Source organism: Leuciscus leuciscus, assembly GCF_965113295.1.
Source record: "Leuciscus leuciscus genome assembly, chromosome: 24".
NCBI classification, from domain to species: Eukaryota; Metazoa; Chordata; class Actinopteri; order Cypriniformes; family Leuciscidae; genus Leuciscus; species Leuciscus leuciscus.
The window spans coordinates 10,457,379-10,477,594 of NC_138723.1; the positions used below are offsets into that span (position 1 = coordinate 10,457,379).

Sequence of the window (20,216 nt, forward strand, 5' to 3'; positions counted from 1 at the left end):
TTTAATAACCAAACTCGCTGTATGGTGTATTGCTGATGCTAATGTGTGGTCTGAATGGCATGACCTACATTCATGCCTACAACTAGGACATGAGGTCAATGAACAATTGCACCTCACGATAAACCAGAAAATGTGTCAATAACCTGAAAGAGAGTAAAGATCATTCAAATCACCCAAGAAATAAGATACATTGAATATTTTATAATAGACTTAAAAAGCTAAAAACAATACGAGTTTAAATTATAAAAACTAAGTTTTTAAATAATGATGTGCTAAGGTATATTTCAGGATAATCCAATGAATAAATCCAATAATTAATACAATTCTAAGAGAAATAACGATATATTAATTATAATATATACATTATATATTTTAAGTTAATATATAATATAAAAGTTTTTTATAATTTGTACAATATTTTAAGTATAGAAATAATATACTAAGAGAAATAAAAATCAAATGATATGAAATATCATACAATATTTATACAATATTTATTTTAAAGCTGCAGTCCGCAGTTTTTCCTCTTTGTCGCCATCTCTGTTTGAAATCTGCAACTGCAGTTACTCGCGGAATTATCAACTTTACATGGGTTGTGCCTCGACACGGCACAGCGCGGATGAATTAATGTTTTGAGGAGAATGTGCGGCTGTCAGTCGCTGCGCCGGTGTGGATACTGGCATTCGGAATCACAGATTATACTTTTTGGAAGTATGACCAACATAAGAATTTTCACCGGAAAATGTCATCCAACTTTTGTCATCCAACAGTAACATCCACTTTTGTTCTGACCAACTAAGGGAAAAAAAGCATTGCAGTAAATGGCGCTGATTAAATCTAACGATCGCTTATCATATCACGTCAAACCGAGCAAATTATACTTTGTTCTCAAATTGTTAATGTTAACAACATCAGCATTGCGTGACTACATCCTTGTTTTCGCATGGGCCGGTTGCAGTCTCTTTTTTTCTGTAGCCACTCCGAAGTCTTTTGCCTTTTACAACGGGTGAATCTCCAGTTGTCATTGGTGATTGTCGTTTGAACCTTTTATTCAGGATGTGAAGAGACTTTCAATCAGCATAACAAAACATTTCTGGAACAAATCAGCTACCCTGCGTTTAATACAGAAAGTATTAGGTTCTCTAGGCCATAGTGAAGGTTCAGTTCTGGGTTAGTTCCTGTAGATCTTTATAGAACAGGGTTGATCTAACCAAGTCTAATCTGGTTTGGAGGGATTTTCCAAGTCTCCATGATGCATCTGACCATTTGATCCCATAACGCGTACTCCCAACAACAAATATAACCCATGTGCAAAGCCTACAGAGACCGTATTAAAACAAAAACACTTATCCTCTTAATACCGTTGCACAATGTGGTCAACTATGTGGCCGTATGATTGTTGTGATCCGATCTGAGCACCTATTCACCCTGCACTAAAGCCAGTTTCCAGCTTTTGTTTGGTTCTGGTGGACCTTCAAGATTTCAGCTGCAGGAAATGACATCCACCCCTTCTAGCACGCTAAACAATGGAGCCATATTTCAAATGACATTTGTGACTCCTGCACTGACCAGAAAAAGGCTGCGTCTATGAAAATAAATGACACTTATATCATTTCCAGCTTTGACTTCTGCACATTCACGCACATCCTAGAGGACTCACCAGCGCTTTCTTCTCACACAGTGTGTAAACTGCCTCCAGGTTGGGGTCGCTGTGCAGGGGGTGCGTGTACATCCTGTGCTCGAATGCCTCCACCTTCTGAATGACCTTCTTCAGCGCTGGATCCTTGATACCCATGTCATCTATGGGATCAAGCAGCGGAACACCATCTGGGAAACGTTTCTGCACCTCCTGGGAACGAGAAGCAGTCATGTGCTTTAATCTTTAAAATCTCTCATTATTATAATGATCATCACTCAACACCTTCCATTAGGAGAACGGTTGAGATGATCCAACAGGAAAAAGTCGCATGACCGCTCCTAGAGATTAGCGTCTGCAACTGATTGAGGCCAATTCAGTGAAGTGTAAAGGAACTGTGTGATCGTGTAGGAAAGGGTTCAGGACTAACAAGATTAAGCAATTTGCTACACTCGGCACAGAACAACACAGATGTACCCTAACTTTTTGTAGTGTAGTGCATGTGTGGTAGTATGCAAAAGTGGTAAAAAGCTTCAGTATCCCTCATTTGAATAATTCCCACCCAAGGCATATGCAAAAAAAGAGGCAAGTCCTGGTTGAGTTGTGTTGAAACTAGCAGTTATGGTAAGGGGCGCTGTGTTTTCAGAACATTCAAGCATGAAAACCTGTTCTAGCAGAGCCCAAAATCAAGCCTAAATCAAGACTTTGTATAAGGGCATAATAGGTTCCCTTTAATACAGTGAAATGTGTTAAGTTAATACCTAAATACTGATCATTTTGAATTGAATTGTGTAAAAAGATCTTAATTTTTAAATGAGAATTATATATAAAAATACACACGAGTAGTAAGCCATTCAAAATATACCCACTGTGTGTGTGCACGCGCACTGACCTGTATGGATTTAAGCATGCTCTGTCGGTTGTCGTAGGGCCGCAGGTCTTTGGGGATGTAGAGCCGAACAGAGCTAATGGAGGTGATGAGATGAAGAATCACAGGAACAACCTGAACGATAAACAGACAGTTCTGATTGGACGAACCTCTGCATGAAGAACTTCACATCGTGGCCATATATGACCAAAACCCACAGCGAGAAGCAGGAGGGTCAATCTAAACACATTTAGCAGGACCGGCGCAGACATAAAGCAGAGTTTACGAGCCCACAGAGATGGGGAAGAAAAATAAGAGCCATAAGCTAAAGCCATTGAGCCTCAAACCTCTGGAGCGCCGGCTAAATTGCTTAAGGTTTGGGGGAAGAGGTCAAGAGAGGAAAACAATGACAAAATCACAACTGTATCGTGGCACTTTGTGATTTTTATGCTGTGACAAGTTGTCGACAAAAAAACTATTTTCAGGAATATAAAGCAAGCTGAAATTAAATATTAGATCAAATTATTTTAGATATAAAAAAGATTATTTTTACAAGTTGATTGCCTTGGCAACTAACTGAAATAAGTTTCAGCTTAAGTACTGAAATTACAAAAAAAAATTATAATAAAAAAAATCCCTAATGAGCACAAAACAAAATTACTCAAATTTAAACAAATTATAAAAATAAAAGCTAATTCAAATTATTAATAAACAAACAAATCTTAACACGCACATTGCTGGCAGGGTAAAAAAAAAAAAAGTTTGGTTTTAATTTTTGGTTTTTGATTTAATAAAGTTAAATCAAACACTTCACAGTCTCCTTTGCATAAATTATACATTTAATATAGATTAATCTTTATTAAAGCTACAAGAGGTATTCAGGTCAGGAGCAGTGATTGATTTTCTCTGTCTTGTTCTTTGGTTAACATTAATGACATAGAGAGCAGCAGGTTTATTAGGCTGCTGTCACTTTACGATCAGAAAGTGCATGTCACGGATCTGACACAACTTTTTAAGGTCATTTAAGACTTTAAATAATTTAAGACTTTATAAGGATACTCGCCAAAGCGGTATTTTGGCATAGGTTTGTGTATTTTACTGTTTAAGCGCAAAAGAGAACTCTATGCGAAACGGCTTTCTGTGCGCACGAGTCACGTGTGTCACAGACAGGAAATTCACAAACAACACGTCAGTACAGATTTAAGCTTTTTACGTTTTTGCGTCTTATCGTGCTGGAATGGTTTAATAGCACTTGAATGAATGATAGCATGATCATATAATATAAAAAAAATATTAATATAATAATATAAAAAACAAATGCTCTGGTAATTGCTAGCCTGGGTTTCCCCATGCTGCCTTGTGCGCAGCGTGATTTTATTCACGCTGCTAGGCAGCCTGGATTCCATGGACTAGATTTTCGCCTCAGCGAGGGGACCAATCACAGAACTGGGAGGGAGCAGCAACACGATGACGACGTCTATGCGACACACCGAAGCAGTTTGTTTATATCTATGGATCCAACATGGCAGCAGACGTGAAGTTACCTTTCGATGCAGCCTTAGATAGTGTTCTAAGTAGTTTAGAACGCAAGTTTATTTCATCATCTGACGTTAGCCAGGCTAGGTAATTGTGTTAAATACTAATTTATATTTTTAATCGCGTTAAACTAGAGAAAAAAAAAATCTTTTTTCAGCAGCCCTAGTTTCTATGTGAAATCTAAGCAGGTGTGTCAATTCTGGGCTATGTTAACCATCAAATACTCTCACCTGCATCTCGCCCTTTTCCCCTGGGCCTGCTGGTTTGGCTGCCTCTGTGGCCGCGTTCTTTACGCTGTCTTTGCTGCAGTGGACCAGAACCTCCACCACAAACAACGGGTCAACATCACCACCTCCAGCCTACAAAGAACATACACAATTTTTTTCTGCACCAAAAAAAGAAGACGACAGAATTTGTTTTTCCATGACCATTAGACAGGACTCCATGACCTTTAAGGGATCCTATTATGCCCTTTTACGCAGTAGCACCTCAATGCAGAACACGAGATCCGGGGGGCGGAGTTGGATCCAGATGTAAGGGGTGGAGATTGGTAGGTTTAGGGGTGGGTTTAGGGATTAAGGGGTGGAGATGGGTAGGTTTAGGGGTGGGTTTAGGGATTAAGGGGTGGAGATGGGTAGGTTTAGGTATTTGTAAGGTGGGAGGAGTTGGATCTAGATCTAGAGGAGTTGGATCTAGATCCAACTCCTCCCCGTGGATTTCATGTTCTGCAGTGAGGACCATCTCCTTTTACGAAGTCTTGACTTTGTTTTTGGGGTGTACTAGAATGTTATCATGCTATTTTTTAACTTTCTTATACATTATAGATGCAATGTTATCCACCATTAAATCGTGATACTTGTGTCGGAAAACTAAGGTAAAACAAACAGTAATCGATCACTAAACCATGGTTAATTTTCCTAAGGATCTGCGAAGCGTCTTACAAAAGCGAGAGCTTACAAAAGCAACAGAAAACAAGCTGTTCTTCATAGAAATGTGCAGCGCACAGATAAACGTTGGGGTTACAATGTTCAGGAACAGTGTTAAAAATAAATTATAACCACTCAAAGTTCTTCAGCCTTAGGAAGGTCAAAGTTTTTCGAAATGTTTGAGGGGAAAAAACGTCTCTCTGACATGGCACCAACACGGTCTTCTCTAACGCAGCTCATCTAGGCCTCGTCCCTTTTTTCTGCGCATTCCGGGGGCGGGGATTATTTAAACGAGTAACATTGTGACTCATAAGATCCGGAAAAAACGCGTTGTAGTTCTTGAAAAGTGGATTCTGTTAAATAAAATATATCTCTCTCTGGAATGGACTTTGTAACCTTGCAGATCTTTTTTATGCTCAAACAGCAACATTACACACTAACTAAAGTTGAAAAAGTGGAAAAGCATAATAGGACCCCTTTAAAATAATTGTTCTTTTGCTGCTGGGCATTTCAGAACCAAGTGGTGATACATGTCATCATGTCTGATGAAAGAAAGCTGCCTGTTCTTGCAGCTTAAGCCTGGAATACACAACACGGCTTTTAAAAACCGTACAGTTTTTAAAACACTAGGCATCAAACACTTGCTGATTTAGTAAATGGTTACAGAGAAAACTGAACATCACACACTAAATGACTGAGGATCACACACTACCAGACTTTAAGGGCGTGAGTCTACCAAATCATTTGAAAAAAATATGCTTTGGTGGAGACACAGCCTAAGTCTTTCCAAACACAAACTCATGCAGAAAGGTGTCTCATTGCTAAGAGAAACAAAAACTATTCTAAAATTGGATAAAATGTCAAACATGTTTGAAATAATCTGAATGGATTGGATATAATATGTTTTGTGATCTCGGACTGCCCAAAATCTGCAAGTTGTCTCTGACTTTCAGCAACTAGCACTGACTTCACTTTTGCACAGATTTTTTCCACGATTTGTTGTCTAGACATGTAGTGTATTACAGCCTTTAGTTAACTTTTTTCCACTTGGAAGGACATTTTGAGTTCTGAAAGTACAAGAACTAGTACAAGTCTCAAAAGATCAAGGAAAATGTTATTCCTCATGACACATGACCCCTTATAGTTGGGCACTTTCACCACAAAAAGACGGGAAAAAAACCCCAGATAATACCTTGACATTTGCCTTCTTTTGGAAATTGACGATTACACCCCAACCAAAATCCAGATCTTCCTTTTTCACCTGGAAATGAAAAACCCCAAAAGTGCTTAGAATTTTCAGTTTTTGTACAACAAAGTCTTTGTACAGAAAGAGCCACTGGCCACTTACCCTGACCAGTCTGCCCGGCTGCAGGAAGGGCAGGCAATATCTCGGTTTATGAACAAACTCCTCGATTTCCTTGCCCAGTTTGGCCAGCTGCTGACGGATCTTGTAGTAGGTCACCACGCTCTCTTCATTGGGGATTCGTATTGCATTATACTCCTCCTCCAGCTTTTTCATTTCTGTGAGAATCACAGAAAATAAAAGACACGAGTGAGAAACAAAGAAGTTCTGTAACAACTATATGACAACCCAATTATTGATTCTATGTAAATTCTAATGAACAAGAAATCTAGTTAACCAAATTTTAACTTGTGTTGTGCTAACATCATACTGCATATGACTAACAGACTTTTCTATCAAACACAAACAAGGACATTTTGAAAAATGTTCCTGCTGTTCTGTTTCACTGAGAACAACATGATGATGCATAAATGATTACAGAATTTATCTATGGAAAATATTCCTTTAAATCATAATCGTTCTTACTCTCCACAACTCCAGGCACGGCTCTATAGTGCTGGAACTGGTAGAAGGACTTCTCCAGCATGTACTCTGGGTTGATCTCCTCCACACGCAGTAGATTGAGCACCATGTTGTACGTCAGGTGGAATGCACTGTTCAGAGGATCTGCCGTACCCTACGAGAATACAAGGTGTTACTCAATAAATCATGAATCCAACACAATCCATTGACACCCATATGGTGGAAGAATGAGGGAGTTCACTACATTCATTCGCTGTGAACTGAGATGTGGAATATGCCGAAAGTGCTTCGCTTTGAAATATGCAGAGCAAAAGACTATACACTTATGCAGCCTTTTGAGATTTGATAAGGGCACTAAGCCACATCACATTTTTGCTTTTTGTTCACTTGACAGATACATTGCCTAAGCAAAGTCACACAAAAAAATACCTTTTATGTTATATTTGGTTCATTATGAAACTGTGCCAATTCATATTAAACTATGATGGGCCGTCAAGAGTCTAGGTAATAAATGGGAAACACTGATATAATAAAAAGCACATTTACCCACAATTTTTACTTGCCTTAAATGCCTGAAAAATCACATGCATAAACATTACAAGTACAGACAAATGAATAGTCTAATCAGAGTTTTGAATTGAATCACTGAAACAATTTGAACAAATTCATAGAAACACATCAAGGATTCTAATCGTCTTGAGCCAAGGAATCAGAGGGAATATTTTGTTTTGTTTCTATCCTTTAGTTCAAAAGTGTGTGTGTGTGTTCACTTCTCCTAATGTGTGGGTGCACTAACTTGGATGGGTTAAATGCAGAGGACAAATTCTGAGTATGGATTACTATATTTGGCCTTCACATGTCAAAAAGAAAAAAAGAAAGAATTTGGACAGTTGGTGGCACTAGAGGGACTGAGTTAGAGACTTCAAATTTGCTATGGTCAATGTTGGGACTGTCCTGTATCTGTTTGACAAATTTCACAATTTCATTTTTACCATAGTTTTATGGGCTGCCATGGACGCCAGAGCAGAAGAAAACTAATGGATGAAAAGAAAGCTTGTGCTACCAAGCCAAACATCTCTTAAATTCCACAACGCAAATAAAATAAAACATTCAACCAATGAAGCCTTTATACATGAGTAAACAACTGACCACGCTAAGAGTAAGAAAACCACAGAACTGTCTATAAATCAACAGGTTTTGCAACACAGAGTCTGATTCTACGCAGGCCCAGAGAAGAAAATTGAGAAGGCAGTACTGATGTGTGCCAGAAAATTCATTTTAGTGACTTGGCTTTCTCAGTATTCTCTTTGAAACTTACAAAAGAACCATAATAAAAGTACAATTTTAATTCAGTCAAAAGGGCATTGAGCAAGACTTTTTAAAGGACCCCAAGCAGAGATGGGATGTGGGAATCCAAGCTTCAGAGGGGGGAATCATGAGTCTGCAGGGACGAATCCTGGCAGCCAGGCATGTGAGACCGAGAGAGCTTATGTACTTCATGTTAAAGAGTGTATTAATGAATGGGGCGGCCCCTTACAGAGGGTGCCAAGGCTTAGAGGAGGATAAGGGGTTTAGGATCAGAAAGTTTGTGCGTCAGAGTGTGTTGGCCATCACCTGAACAAAACTTGAGGAGAACTGCTTAAAAGAACAGTTCTCCCAAATATGAAAACAAAAATAAAGATTCATCAATGTCATGGCGTGTTGGCATGTTTACCTTCAGTAACTGTTTGCCAATCGCAGGGCTCATCTTCTCATCCACCATGAAAATGACTATTCCCCTCTCATCCATTCCTCTTCTGCCGGCACGTCCTGACATCTGGATATACTCTCCAGAGGTGATCTAATGTGGGGGGTGGAAAAATATGAATTCATTACTATTGCAGAAGTTGGTTAAATTAACCATGCACAGTACGTGTAATCACACTGTTGGCTAAATACGGTTTTCTGAATTATCTACTACAAAAAATCTATAAAATTATATTAAACACTGAACATTTACTTTACATTAAAATTTTTTATTTTGACAAGAAAAACAGTCTTATTTACAGCAAACCAACTGTAAAGGACACACCCAAACATGTAGTGCATTACATTTAATTACATTTTATTTAAATATTAATTAACTTATGTATATCCTGTTTTGTTCCATTTTGTTTTGTTAATGTTTATAGAAATGTAGTAGTTAATAAATGGCTCAAAATAAATGGCTACGAAACTGTGGTTACCAAGGACCAAAATGGATGAAGTGTTCACAAGTGGTTCACAGTCACACTGTTGAAAACAGTTGGGCTAGTAAATATTTTCACGAATACCGTGATACATTTTTTTTTTTAAAGGATTCTTTGATGAACAAAAACAATATTTTTTTTGTTGTTGTTAAATCTTACAAGCCAAACTTTTGAACTGTGGTTTATACTTTATATTTTGCATTTCTCTCCATTGATTTTAATAGATCAGGAAAATGGGCGTTCTGTTAACGTGCATAATGGTGGTAAAATCACCACAAGATGTGGTTGTTAATAGATTTTGCTGTAGGGAAACATCTGCAGTTGCCCAAACGATAAGGTTTCCATCTGAAAGTTCCTAACTGGTACGGCTCTGATAAATCACAATCTGGCACCAAACTCAAACAATGTAACATATCAGCCCATTAGTTTTGCAAATATTGTTTTTGCCTGATAACCCCTCCTAACGTTCCTCTGCTATATTACAGCAACCCATAGCTGACCCCGGATCAGTCTCATCTTCTATTAACTGCTAAAAGTCCCAGAGAGGGGCTCAGTGCCTGCAAACTTTGAATGTTCGTTTTCTGGCAGACTCATGGATACCAGATGTTCCTCACAAAACGTTTTAGATGGCAGCTTCCATCGCTCACTCGCTCTGTGCTGGAGTATTAAGCCAAGGGCCTCTTTTATTCACAACAGCTTGAGTCATTGCCTCACACTCACGCAAACAATACGTGGCAGCTTGGACAGCACCGTTGCTCGACCCTGTGTCCTCTCTGTGCAACGGTGGACGAAGAGGCAAAGAACTGCATTGGGAAATTTGATTAGTGATTTTGGTGAGAAGCAGGATAGAGGATAGTTTGTGATTTACCCAGCGGAAGTCTTTTCCGTCAAATTTGCGTGCACTGGTAAAGAGCACGGTTCGCGCAGGCATGTTGATTCCCATGGCAAATGTTTCTGTAGCAAACAAGGCCTAGAGAGAGAGAGAGAGAGAGAGACAGACAGAGAGAGAGAGAGAGAGAGGTTACACCAAACCATTACCACAGACACACACAAGCTATTATGAACATTTTGGCTGAGAAACTAGTGAGGTGTCTTAAAGGGGCAGTGCACCCAAACACAAATCGCATTCCTTTAGTCAAACCTGTATGACTTTCTTCCATGGAACACAAAACTTTAAGAATATCCTGGCTTCTCCTGGGTGGACGATATGACCTAAATCTTTAATCGGTGTATGTTATTTTCGCTGAACGCTAAACCTAAATTTAAATACACATGCATGCATACATACACACATTGCATCAGTAGATGCATTTCTACCATTGGATGGTTGAATTGAAATGAAGAAAAAAACTAAACTGAAGCCATACAATCATTTTGTGTGAGCAGCGCACAACTCACGGTATTGCTCCAAGAAATTATAGTGGCATTAGATTAATTCAGTTTAAAGTCAATGTAAATCTAAAGTCTTTGGTAAAGTGTCAAAGATGGTGCACTCATTACTATGAATGGGAGAAAGTGCAATGCGTAATATGGCGGAATAAGTCCCGCCTTCTAAATAAAAGAGGCAATCGGTAAAGCCATCGTCTCCCTGCAGCTGCCGCTAGAAGCTCTGGCTGCCAGAGAGAAACAGTCTGTGTTCTGAGACGCACACCTAGGACGCCACATGCACACTGGCTGGTCCAGCCTGATTTGAAGATTTGAGCATTTAGAAACAAAATTCTTGAGACAGCTGTTGTCATTTTTGACAGCTGTTTGGAAACCTTGTTTCCCATGAGAGAATTTTCATACAGGAAAAACAAGATGGTGAGTGAATTGAAAACTAAATAAAGGTTGTCAACTCCATGTTCAGCCAATGTGAAAGTGTTCATCCAACATTACACATCCAGTCACCTTTATCAGACCCTCAGAGAACAGGATCTCAATGGTCTCTTTGAGGATCGGGAGGAGGCCGCCGTGATGAATCCCAATTCCTCTCTTCAGTAACGGCAGAACATGCTCCACCTGTTGAGAAATGATCTCGATTAAACACACACAGCTTCAGGACTCGGACAGGCCATTACTGCGTTTAATCACAGCTCGGTCAGATCAACATAGTGAAGCTAATACCAGCTTAAAGCTTAAACCAGCTTAAAGACCTAGTAACACCGAGGCCGAATTTTCCAAGACACAAACAAGCACAACAACATTTTCAAGGAATAGTTGACCTAAAAATGAAAAGTTGGTCATTGTTTACTAGCACAACTGGTCAAGCTTAACTCTTTCCCCGCCATTGACGGAATTTTCTGGCTTTCAGTGTTTTCACTGTTGTACAGTAGGGGGCGCTATGACATCATCTGAAAGAGTACAGAATCTCCTGATCAAAACACATGCGAAGATGATGCAGAAACAATCGATAACATATGTAATCATATGCATATGTAAAATAACACGATCACCAACAATCAAACAGCATATAAATCAAAACCGCCTAACGTTACTGAATGAAACGTCGACCTAGGACGAGCTATAGGACTGTGAGGCTTTGGGAGTGTTGCTGGACTCGGATTTCCGAGTTGGAGCTGATCTCTTCCATACAATGAGATTTATCTTATTTAAAATGTAAAGATTTGATACATATAAAAATTCAAACAATACGAGGAATAAATAAAATTCAAACAATGAGGAATAAAATTCAAATCTATCATTTTTGTGAGGGTAGTGAAAATATCCGCAAATGCAAATCTGGGTCAACAGCGTGAAGAGCTCAGGATGAGCTTGCAGAAATATAGCATTGAGAACAAACAGGCAGGGGTCAAGTTGAAGGATGGTCCGTTCCTCATAAAGGCAACATTTACACACTGAAAATTTGAACTAGTCCTGTAATCACTCATCCTCCAACAGCAGGCGTTCTGATGAAGGATCATTTTATCTTCACACTGACATAGCAGCGTCCTTGAAGACCATCTGATCTGAGATCAGCACCTCTACTGCATGAGCACAAGCCTAACTCTGCTCTCCTACAACATGCAAAAGGATGACAGCAAAAATGATGTAGGAGTAACAGTGAACAGGAGTGCTGAAGAGAGTGGAAAGTTTTACGAGCCTCTTAAAACCATTTTGGGAATTGCTAACACAGATTCACCTCAAACAAGTTTCACATGTACTTTGCTGTGGTTTGTGTGGTAGGTCTTCAATTAACAAAGCAAGAACTTATGAGTTTAAGTGAATATTTCGGTAAAACAGAAGAACTTTACAAATCGGGATTTTAATTATAGTACAAGAAAGAACATCTTTAAATGTGGTCCATGTGAGGAAAATATTAGGGTAGTCAAAAAGATAAAAATTGATTTATTAGCAATTGTGTATGTGCCACTTACTATCATTAAAAGTATCGGTTACACTATTTTAAGGTGTCATTGTTACAGTGTAATTATATATTTAAGTACAGAGTAATATTAAGCAACAACATGTACTTACTATAGGGGTAGGACTACGGTTTGGTTGAGGGTTAGTTGCATGTAATTATGCATCATTTACTGTTATTACTATTGTAAGTACATGTAACGTATGTAACAAGGACACTAAAATAAAGTGTTACCAAAATATCAAAAGTTTGGGGTAGGTAAAAAAAATGTAATATGAAAATTTCTTATGCTCACCGCATTTATTTTCAATTTATTAAAAAGACAGGGTAACACTATTTTAAGTTACATTTACTATTATTACTATAGTAAGTACATGACATGTAACTACGTCACCTTAAAACAAAGTGTTACCAAAGACAGTAAAACGGTAATATTGCAATCTAAACTAACTGTTTTACTATATTTTAATAAAAAAATATTTATTATTCCTGTGATGGCAAAGCTGAGTTTTCAGCATCATTACTTTAGTAGGGATTTCACGGTGAGGAAAATTCACACAAATGTGCGACAACATCTGTATTACTGATACCACCGGGGGCATCAGGGAGACACTATCAATATGCCAGGTATTGAAATCGCTTTTGAATGCACGCTTGCTTTTCAATTTTGTTTTCAAATTCGTGATCACGTGTACTTAGTGTATAGGGAGCAGTGGTACGGACCACACATTTTACCAGACACTCAGGATCTGTTGCGCATCAAATCCTCCATCATCCTGTCAGTCATCTCTCCATACCCTCTTCACGTGATAAGTGAAATCTGACTCCTGCTGCACTAGTGCTGATACTGCAGCTGAGCCACATGGAGCAGAGCAGATGCTTTCAGTTTTTATTTTTTTCTCTGAATACTTCATCTAAATCTTGTCATTATTGACTGCATTGGTGTTGCTGTGGATGTGACAGAGCATGATGGCGTGTGCTCTCAGGCACATCCAAGTGTTGCAATTTTTTGATTCTTATTGAAATATTTGGATCTTTGAGAGTACAAGTCTGGTGTTACATACATGTGCATTAGCTCAATGGCAGCAATCTAATTTTCAAATTAGATTAGTAAAAAAGGTTTCTTAAAAAAAAAAGAAAAACATTACTGTTGTAAAGATTGTGACTACTTTAAACAAATGTCATGCAAGTAAAATAAGAAATATGACATTAATATGAGCATTTACAATATTCAGGCAGCAAGAAGCATTATTTTCTAAGCAAATAAATATCATCAATTTTATAATTTTATCGTCAACATAGACCAATGAAATGTGATGTATGATAGGTGCAAAAAGTATATGTAGTTGCAGCTTCTGGCTGTAAAATATCGGTAGGCAGATTCTGGGTCTGCTAGTTTATGATAAACATTTTGTAAGCTTTATATTCTTGCTGAACACAGACAGTTTTGGCAGAATTATATTGTCCTTATGTTATTCAGCCTGGGGTGGCGCTCTAATGACAATTGATAGACTTTAGTACTGGTGTTAATCTTGTTAATGAAATCTCACAAAAAAAAAATGTACGACCATTATTCTCCATGACTAATACGAGACGACACCAACATCCTTAAACGATAACTGTGACTATATCAACCTGCAATATCGTTAAGACGAGACTAAAATGTAGTTAAAAAAATTAAAACTTAAGAGACGACAAAACATTTCGACTGTTTTTAACAAGCCGACAGGCTAAGTTCACATACTTGTTGCTCTGAAAAGCAATGCTACAGCCAGTTATTCTACTTTGAAATGTGTTCCGTGTCGGAACGTCTGTTTTTGTTTTGGTCTGTGATCTCGCCCACTGCCAATTTACCCAGTAGCATTTCCACACCCCGGGTTGCCAGTTGGTGGAAAACCGCAAACAAACTAGATCAGAGAGTCACGAATCTGAGAGCTGTCTCACTCCTTCATAGGCTGCTAGGTAATGTCATCTACCGGCCCAGAAAAGCTAGTAAAGAAATCGTTAAAATAGTCCAAGTAACTACAGTGGCTCAACCTTAAGTTTATCAAGTGACGAGAATACTTATTGTGCGAAAAAGAAAAGAAAAAAATAACGACATTATTCAACTTTTCATTTTCTTCTGTGTGGGCCTGACGCGAGTTCACGAGAGCGCCACGACGCATGCGCGAGAACTGCGATGATGACGCAGATGGGTCTCGATGTAGTGTTTAAGATGGTTCTAAAGTGTGCATTTCCTGGATGTCTGAATCGTGAGAAACCGAGAAAACATAAGTGCCTTACCAATGCCGCAAAATGAATGGCTTCCCTTTCACACTTTCCCATCAAATGATCGTGAGCGTCATCATCTCAGTTCTCGCGCATGCGTCGTGGCGCTCTAGTGATCTCAGGTCAGAGGCCCACACAGAAGAAAATTAATAGTTGAATAAAGTCGTTATTTTTGTTTGTTTTTTGCACACAAAAAGTATTCTCTTCACTTGATAAACTTAAGGTTGAGCCACTGTAGTCACTTGGACTATTTTAACAATGTTTTTACTAACTTTTCTGGGCCGGCAGATACAAACAAAGACAGACAGACAAACAAGTAAGCTGGAGTTTAGTGATCTCCATTTGAGATTTTCTGCTTATTTCGTTTTCTGCTGTGTTCAGTCACGAGCCGCTTTGCTGCGACTAAATCTGCGATCAAACCTTCTCAGTGATGAACCGTAATAAATCCAAACATGGATCTCTCGAATATATTTGTGATTGTGGTTGCTGAATAAATGCACTTACGCAACTTCTTTGTGACAACACAGTCTTTTTTGCTGTTGTTTTAATACATTAATGTAATTTGGAATTATTGGATTTCTAGGAATTTTACTGTTTTACCAGCAGGCCTATATAAATAAGGAAACTAGATGAGGTAAAATAAACCATGTGTATGGGTTGACAATCTCTTGATTTGTGCTTGTAGGTCAAAGTGCAATAATCGCAAAAATACATTTCTATTTATTATAATTGATCATAATTCTGAGCAAAATAATCAGGATTAATTTAACCATCATGCAGCATGATGAAAATCGGACTAAGTTTTCATTGACTAAAACTAGACTAAAATACTCCGACTAAAAAAACTTGACTAAACAAAAACAGGACAACTAAGGTTGACTAAATATGATAAAAACTAAAAAGTACATTTTGAAACAGGACTAAGACTACATTTTTTAAAAAGCTGACAAAATTAACACTTTAGTACACACGACAAACTCATAGAATGCCATCTTGCCAAGTATCCTCCGAATGTTGTTTTAAAATATTACAAGTTATGGAGGAATTCCAGTGAGGAAAAGACAGCCATGTCTATTCTCAAACATAAAACAGACACAACAGAACTACGGTATATAAAAGCTATTCACATGAGCAAGTTTAAACTAAAGGGTTTATACTTTCAGTAATTTGATACGCTACTCCACATAGGAAGAACAGACGTGCCAACTAGTAACTGACTTGATGCAGACACACAGCTGAAGCGGACTGATAGTCTTGTTCTGGAGTAAGGTTTACGTAAGGTCACGTAAAAATAAGCGTGACTGCCAGAAATCTGCCCCAATGCCTCTCAATTAGTGTGCGCTGCAGTTCCATTTTTCTCCACAGATTTACATCTGCTGGCCCGCTTAGCATCATGATACATGCCTGCCGAAGCCATGCGCTAAATTTGAATATATCTTGCTATATTGAATATAAATAGTCAAGAATATACAAAATATTGTGTTGTAGAATGCTGAGCACATGCATAATTTATTATTAGTTCAGTGTATACAGAGGTCTATGTTTGCATGAATGTTTTGGTGGGGCTCTGGTGCCACACCTGCCCTTACAGACGAGCCGCGGATGAGTATATGCAAAGAATTTACCTGTGGCAGCTTTTTATCTTCATCAGAGAGGCAGTCTGTGGCGTTGCTGAACACTTCCTCCACCAGTTTCTTCTCGTCATCTGTGATTGGATAGAGAAATTAGAAATTAGAAATCAAACTGGGAATTTCAGAGGACCAGTGCTAGAAAGTGCAAATGGCTTTTGGTAGTTCAGTGTGCATGTGTCAGCTCAAAGGCCTCCGAAACACAACCAGCATTACAATGTTAGGTGTGTGTGTGCGCTTTACACAGCTGCTCAAAGGACTTTCCATGATCGTATGAAAAATCACTACAAACCAGAGAGATATAGACATAGTAGGGTCAGTGTAGACAATGAAAATATCCAAAAAGGGTATTGAGGAAAGGGAGAGTTGCCATGTTTTCCTGCTCCCAACAGAGGCTAGAAACAATGTGTCATGATGGATTAGAACATCTCTATTTCTGCCTGTGGCACGTGGTGTAGTCTGGTCTCACAAGGCTTAGCACATTCAAATTTACAGCAGAAATTAAAAACTAAATTTAAACCAGCAGTTCAACTGGTTTTGCTGCATTTCCAACACAATGGCAAAGTTATCACAAGCAAGTCTTTAAAATAAAACACTGAAATTTTTGAAAACAACAGCAATAAAAGCTTTCAAAGTCATGCAATTAAATGTATTAAACTATTTTTAGCAACATTAACAAATATTACATTTTACAATATAATAATTTCAAATTAACTTGCACTCTTTAAACAGTTCAATTTAGCAGTCTTTAATGGTCATGGTGTAATGTATTAAGTAAAAAGTAATATATTTAATATCTTATTCATAATATAATAATTTTTCTGAATTTTCAAATTTCATTAATAAAAAAAAAAAAAATCAGGTTGTACCAAATTCAATTTAACAACCTCAATTTACCTGCAGGGGTCCTCTTTTTTTCCCTATGATTTTGCATTTTGGTTGCACCACATGACTTTGATTTGGCAAATAAATGTTTAAAATATTTATAATATTTCAACAGCTGCTTCGATGCTTATTTTTTTATTTCCAAGAATAAATAATAAAACAGACAAAAGTACTTAAGGTTTTCTTTTCAAGAATTGTGTTCTTTTAATAAAACTTTGTCTTTATGATGATATCAGGACAGTTGAACGACCTTCACTTTTTTTTTACAGAGTTTATTCAGTTATTCTAATATGCATGACCATATGACCATTACTGTTTTTTCCCCCCATTTTATATACAAAAGAACAGACCAACCAGAACAAAACCACTGATAGAGAGGAACAAGTGCATTTGAATATGGTAATAAGGACACAGCATTACCACAATATCTCTGCAGCGGTCACTGCTGAAGCAATGCCTCAAAAGATCAGAAAACCAAGAGACCAATCTACTTTTGCATGCGGGAAATGATGAAAATGTTCTGGAAACCCAATAAAAATAAAATCACACTTGAGCTGGAAAGCTCTTATGATGACATCTGCTCAGATAGAGCCAATGAAAACAGTCTCCCCACCTAAAGCAAGACTCGCAAAACAGTAACAGCTGTGTGGATGACAGCTAGTGCGGTCCCAAGTGCTCACCCATATACCATCAAAGGCACAGGACTTCAAGTTTTAAGTGCACACAATTCACAACCAAAACAAGTTTAAAAATCCGCAATAATGCAACGCTTCTGTGTGTCACCACATCAGTCACTTTTAAAATAAATTAAATTAAGCCGTGTAAACCAAAGCGGTATGGGAAGTGGCAAAATTTGAGAATGTTAAGAGTCACACATGCTGTCCATTTCCCTTAAAAGAGAACAGAAGGTTTGACACGTCAATAGACCGAAGAGGAAGGGCCACGTTCGTGCATTTGGCTCTGTAACACATTCTGCTTCAAATAGATGAATACTTGATGAAGAACTCCCTGGAACTGTTTTAGAAATGGAAAAATTCCCCAAAGCAACACAAACTTAGCTCATTTCTTTTTCTGACACTTTATTTGGCCATGATTTGTTTTTAAATCTCTTTCTAATTAATAGGAAAGATAAATAATCATCGCGCCAATATCTGAGCAATAAGAGTGAGATTAACCTTAAGTTCTAGAATGGAAAACTAGCAAATATTTCTCCAAAGAAAAATGTTATGCTCTTCCAAGGCCTAGTTTAGCCCTTGCAAGTGCATAAGCAACAGTAATAGTCTTAGCAAGAAGCATTATTAATTATTATAACATTAATACCTGTGTTGAAATCCAGTTTAGCCACTTGCAGTGCATAGGCCTCACATTCTTTCTTACTGAAGCTGAAGATGATCACCGGCTGGAAGTTCCTTTCCATGATCATCTTCACGATCTTGAAGACGTTAGATGGACCTGACCAAAAATACCATAAATAAACAAAACACCAAACCAAAAAATAAAAAGCAGCAATGATATAATACAACAATCAGCATGTTCCAAACATCTAATGCCCTGTTAATGCTTAATATTAATATCAATTCTAAGGCGATTTGCTCACATGTGGATATTGCTAAAACACAAGCGTATATGTGAGATACTGAACATGCATTTTTCATTTTGTAATCCAGTGTTTATTAACCATTTATTGGTTGTCTGTGAATTGTTGGTATGCCTGACAGCAAAATTCAGTGATGGGAAGTTTTAAAAAAAAAATGTATCAAGCTGTACATCCTATCACTAGGCAGTAAGTTAAGCTTGATAAGAATTCTGCTCAGGTCACATTTGTGGCAAATTTAAATGAAGTGCGTTTGGGAGTCTGAAGACTACTTTGTGCTTTATCCATCTCAGCTGACTAGTTGTAACCAGCTCACCTGAGATGAATGTTACTATTAGGTGTAAACAGAGCCATATTGTTGCTTCAGATAATTCAATATGAACAATTCACAGTAAATCAATGGGAGTCCATCTGAGGTTAATCTGAACTTGTAACTGAATTGTGGCCCCTAAATGTACAATATTACACAATAGTACCTTAAAATCAACATGTAACATTTCACAACACATTGTACGTCCATAATCTGATGTTATTTCAATGCAAAAAGGCACATTAAACAAATAAAAGGAATAAAATGTGGGGTTGGATCAAATTGATTGGATCTTAAAAGTGGGTGTCGGATACCAGAATAGAGCAACTTTTTCTGTCCTTGCAATAACATTGATCATGCCATTTTGATTTTGTATTGGCTTTTAAATACTAACCTTTGGTTCCACCCCTTCTGCCTTTGGGGTCCCATTTGCCCCCAGTGTTGCCTCCACTGTCCCCCACATCCCTCAGGACCTGCATAGCGGTGTTAAAATTGTCTTCTCTGAAGTCTCCCTGACAAGAAATGCCCCAAAAAATATGATTACGTAACTGCAGTTATAGTAGGAACATTTTTTTAAACTTGATCAGCTTGTTGCGTAGCTGTGGCTTGGCAGTTATACAAAACACACACGCACTCTGATATTTCAGCATTCAGGATCTGTGCTTAATTACATGTGGATGTGTCATTCTTGAATGAAAGCTCCAGTCTACACCCATGTCAGATAATGGTACACAAATTCCCTTCATTGTAAAACAGAGGGCGGCGCACACACCCGAGATCACACAGGTATGTTTAACCTTCATCTCTGAATAGTTGCAATAAAGCTTTTATTCCGTCATCAAAGTATTTGGCTACTTACGTTCTCGTCCACAACAAGATGGAGTCCATCGCCCCCTGCTGGAAAGACGTAGTGCTGCAGTGGAGTGGGGCGGTAGTCTGTGTACACCACGTGACAGGGCTGCAAGTAAACAAGGAAATCACACTCATCCTGGAGGCATTAAGAACTCAGATCCACTTCCTTTAAACTGAATCCATTTGCTTTAGCAAACATTGCTGATTATAGTAGACCAGACCTTCTGCGCTTGCTCTGTACTGGGTTAGTGGGGCATTTTGAGTGATGGACAACATTCAGTGTTTTATAAATATTTTTTATATACTTATTGTATTTA

At 38.1% G+C, this 20,216-nt stretch overlaps 1 protein-coding gene across 1 annotated transcript in view; it reads right to left on the minus strand.

Annotated features, from left to right (window-relative positions):
• The window catches only part of mtrex (Mtr4 exosome RNA helicase), a 36,854-nt gene that overhangs the window by 10,170 nt on the left and 6,468 nt on the right, over window positions 1–20,216 (minus strand). Inside the window, exons 9-21 of the mRNA XM_082156889.1 lie at window positions 19,907–20,005; window positions 19,442–19,559; window positions 18,464–18,595; window positions 16,256–16,335; window positions 10,910–11,020; window positions 9,888–9,989; window positions 8,506–8,631; window positions 6,795–6,945; window positions 6,315–6,487; window positions 6,159–6,227; window positions 4,271–4,399; window positions 2,529–2,639; window positions 1,661–1,849 (exon numbers count right to left, since the gene is read on the minus strand). Of these exons, the coding sequence (XP_082013015.1) occupies window positions 1,661–1,849; window positions 2,529–2,639; window positions 4,271–4,399; window positions 6,159–6,227; window positions 6,315–6,487; window positions 6,795–6,945; window positions 8,506–8,631; window positions 9,888–9,989; window positions 10,910–11,020; window positions 16,256–16,335; window positions 18,464–18,595; window positions 19,442–19,559; window positions 19,907–20,005 (1,590 nt within the window). The remainder of the gene's footprint in view (window positions 1–1,660; window positions 1,850–2,528; window positions 2,640–4,270; window positions 4,400–6,158; window positions 6,228–6,314; window positions 6,488–6,794; window positions 6,946–8,505; window positions 8,632–9,887; window positions 9,990–10,909; window positions 11,021–16,255; window positions 16,336–18,463; window positions 18,596–19,441; window positions 19,560–19,906; window positions 20,006–20,216) is intronic.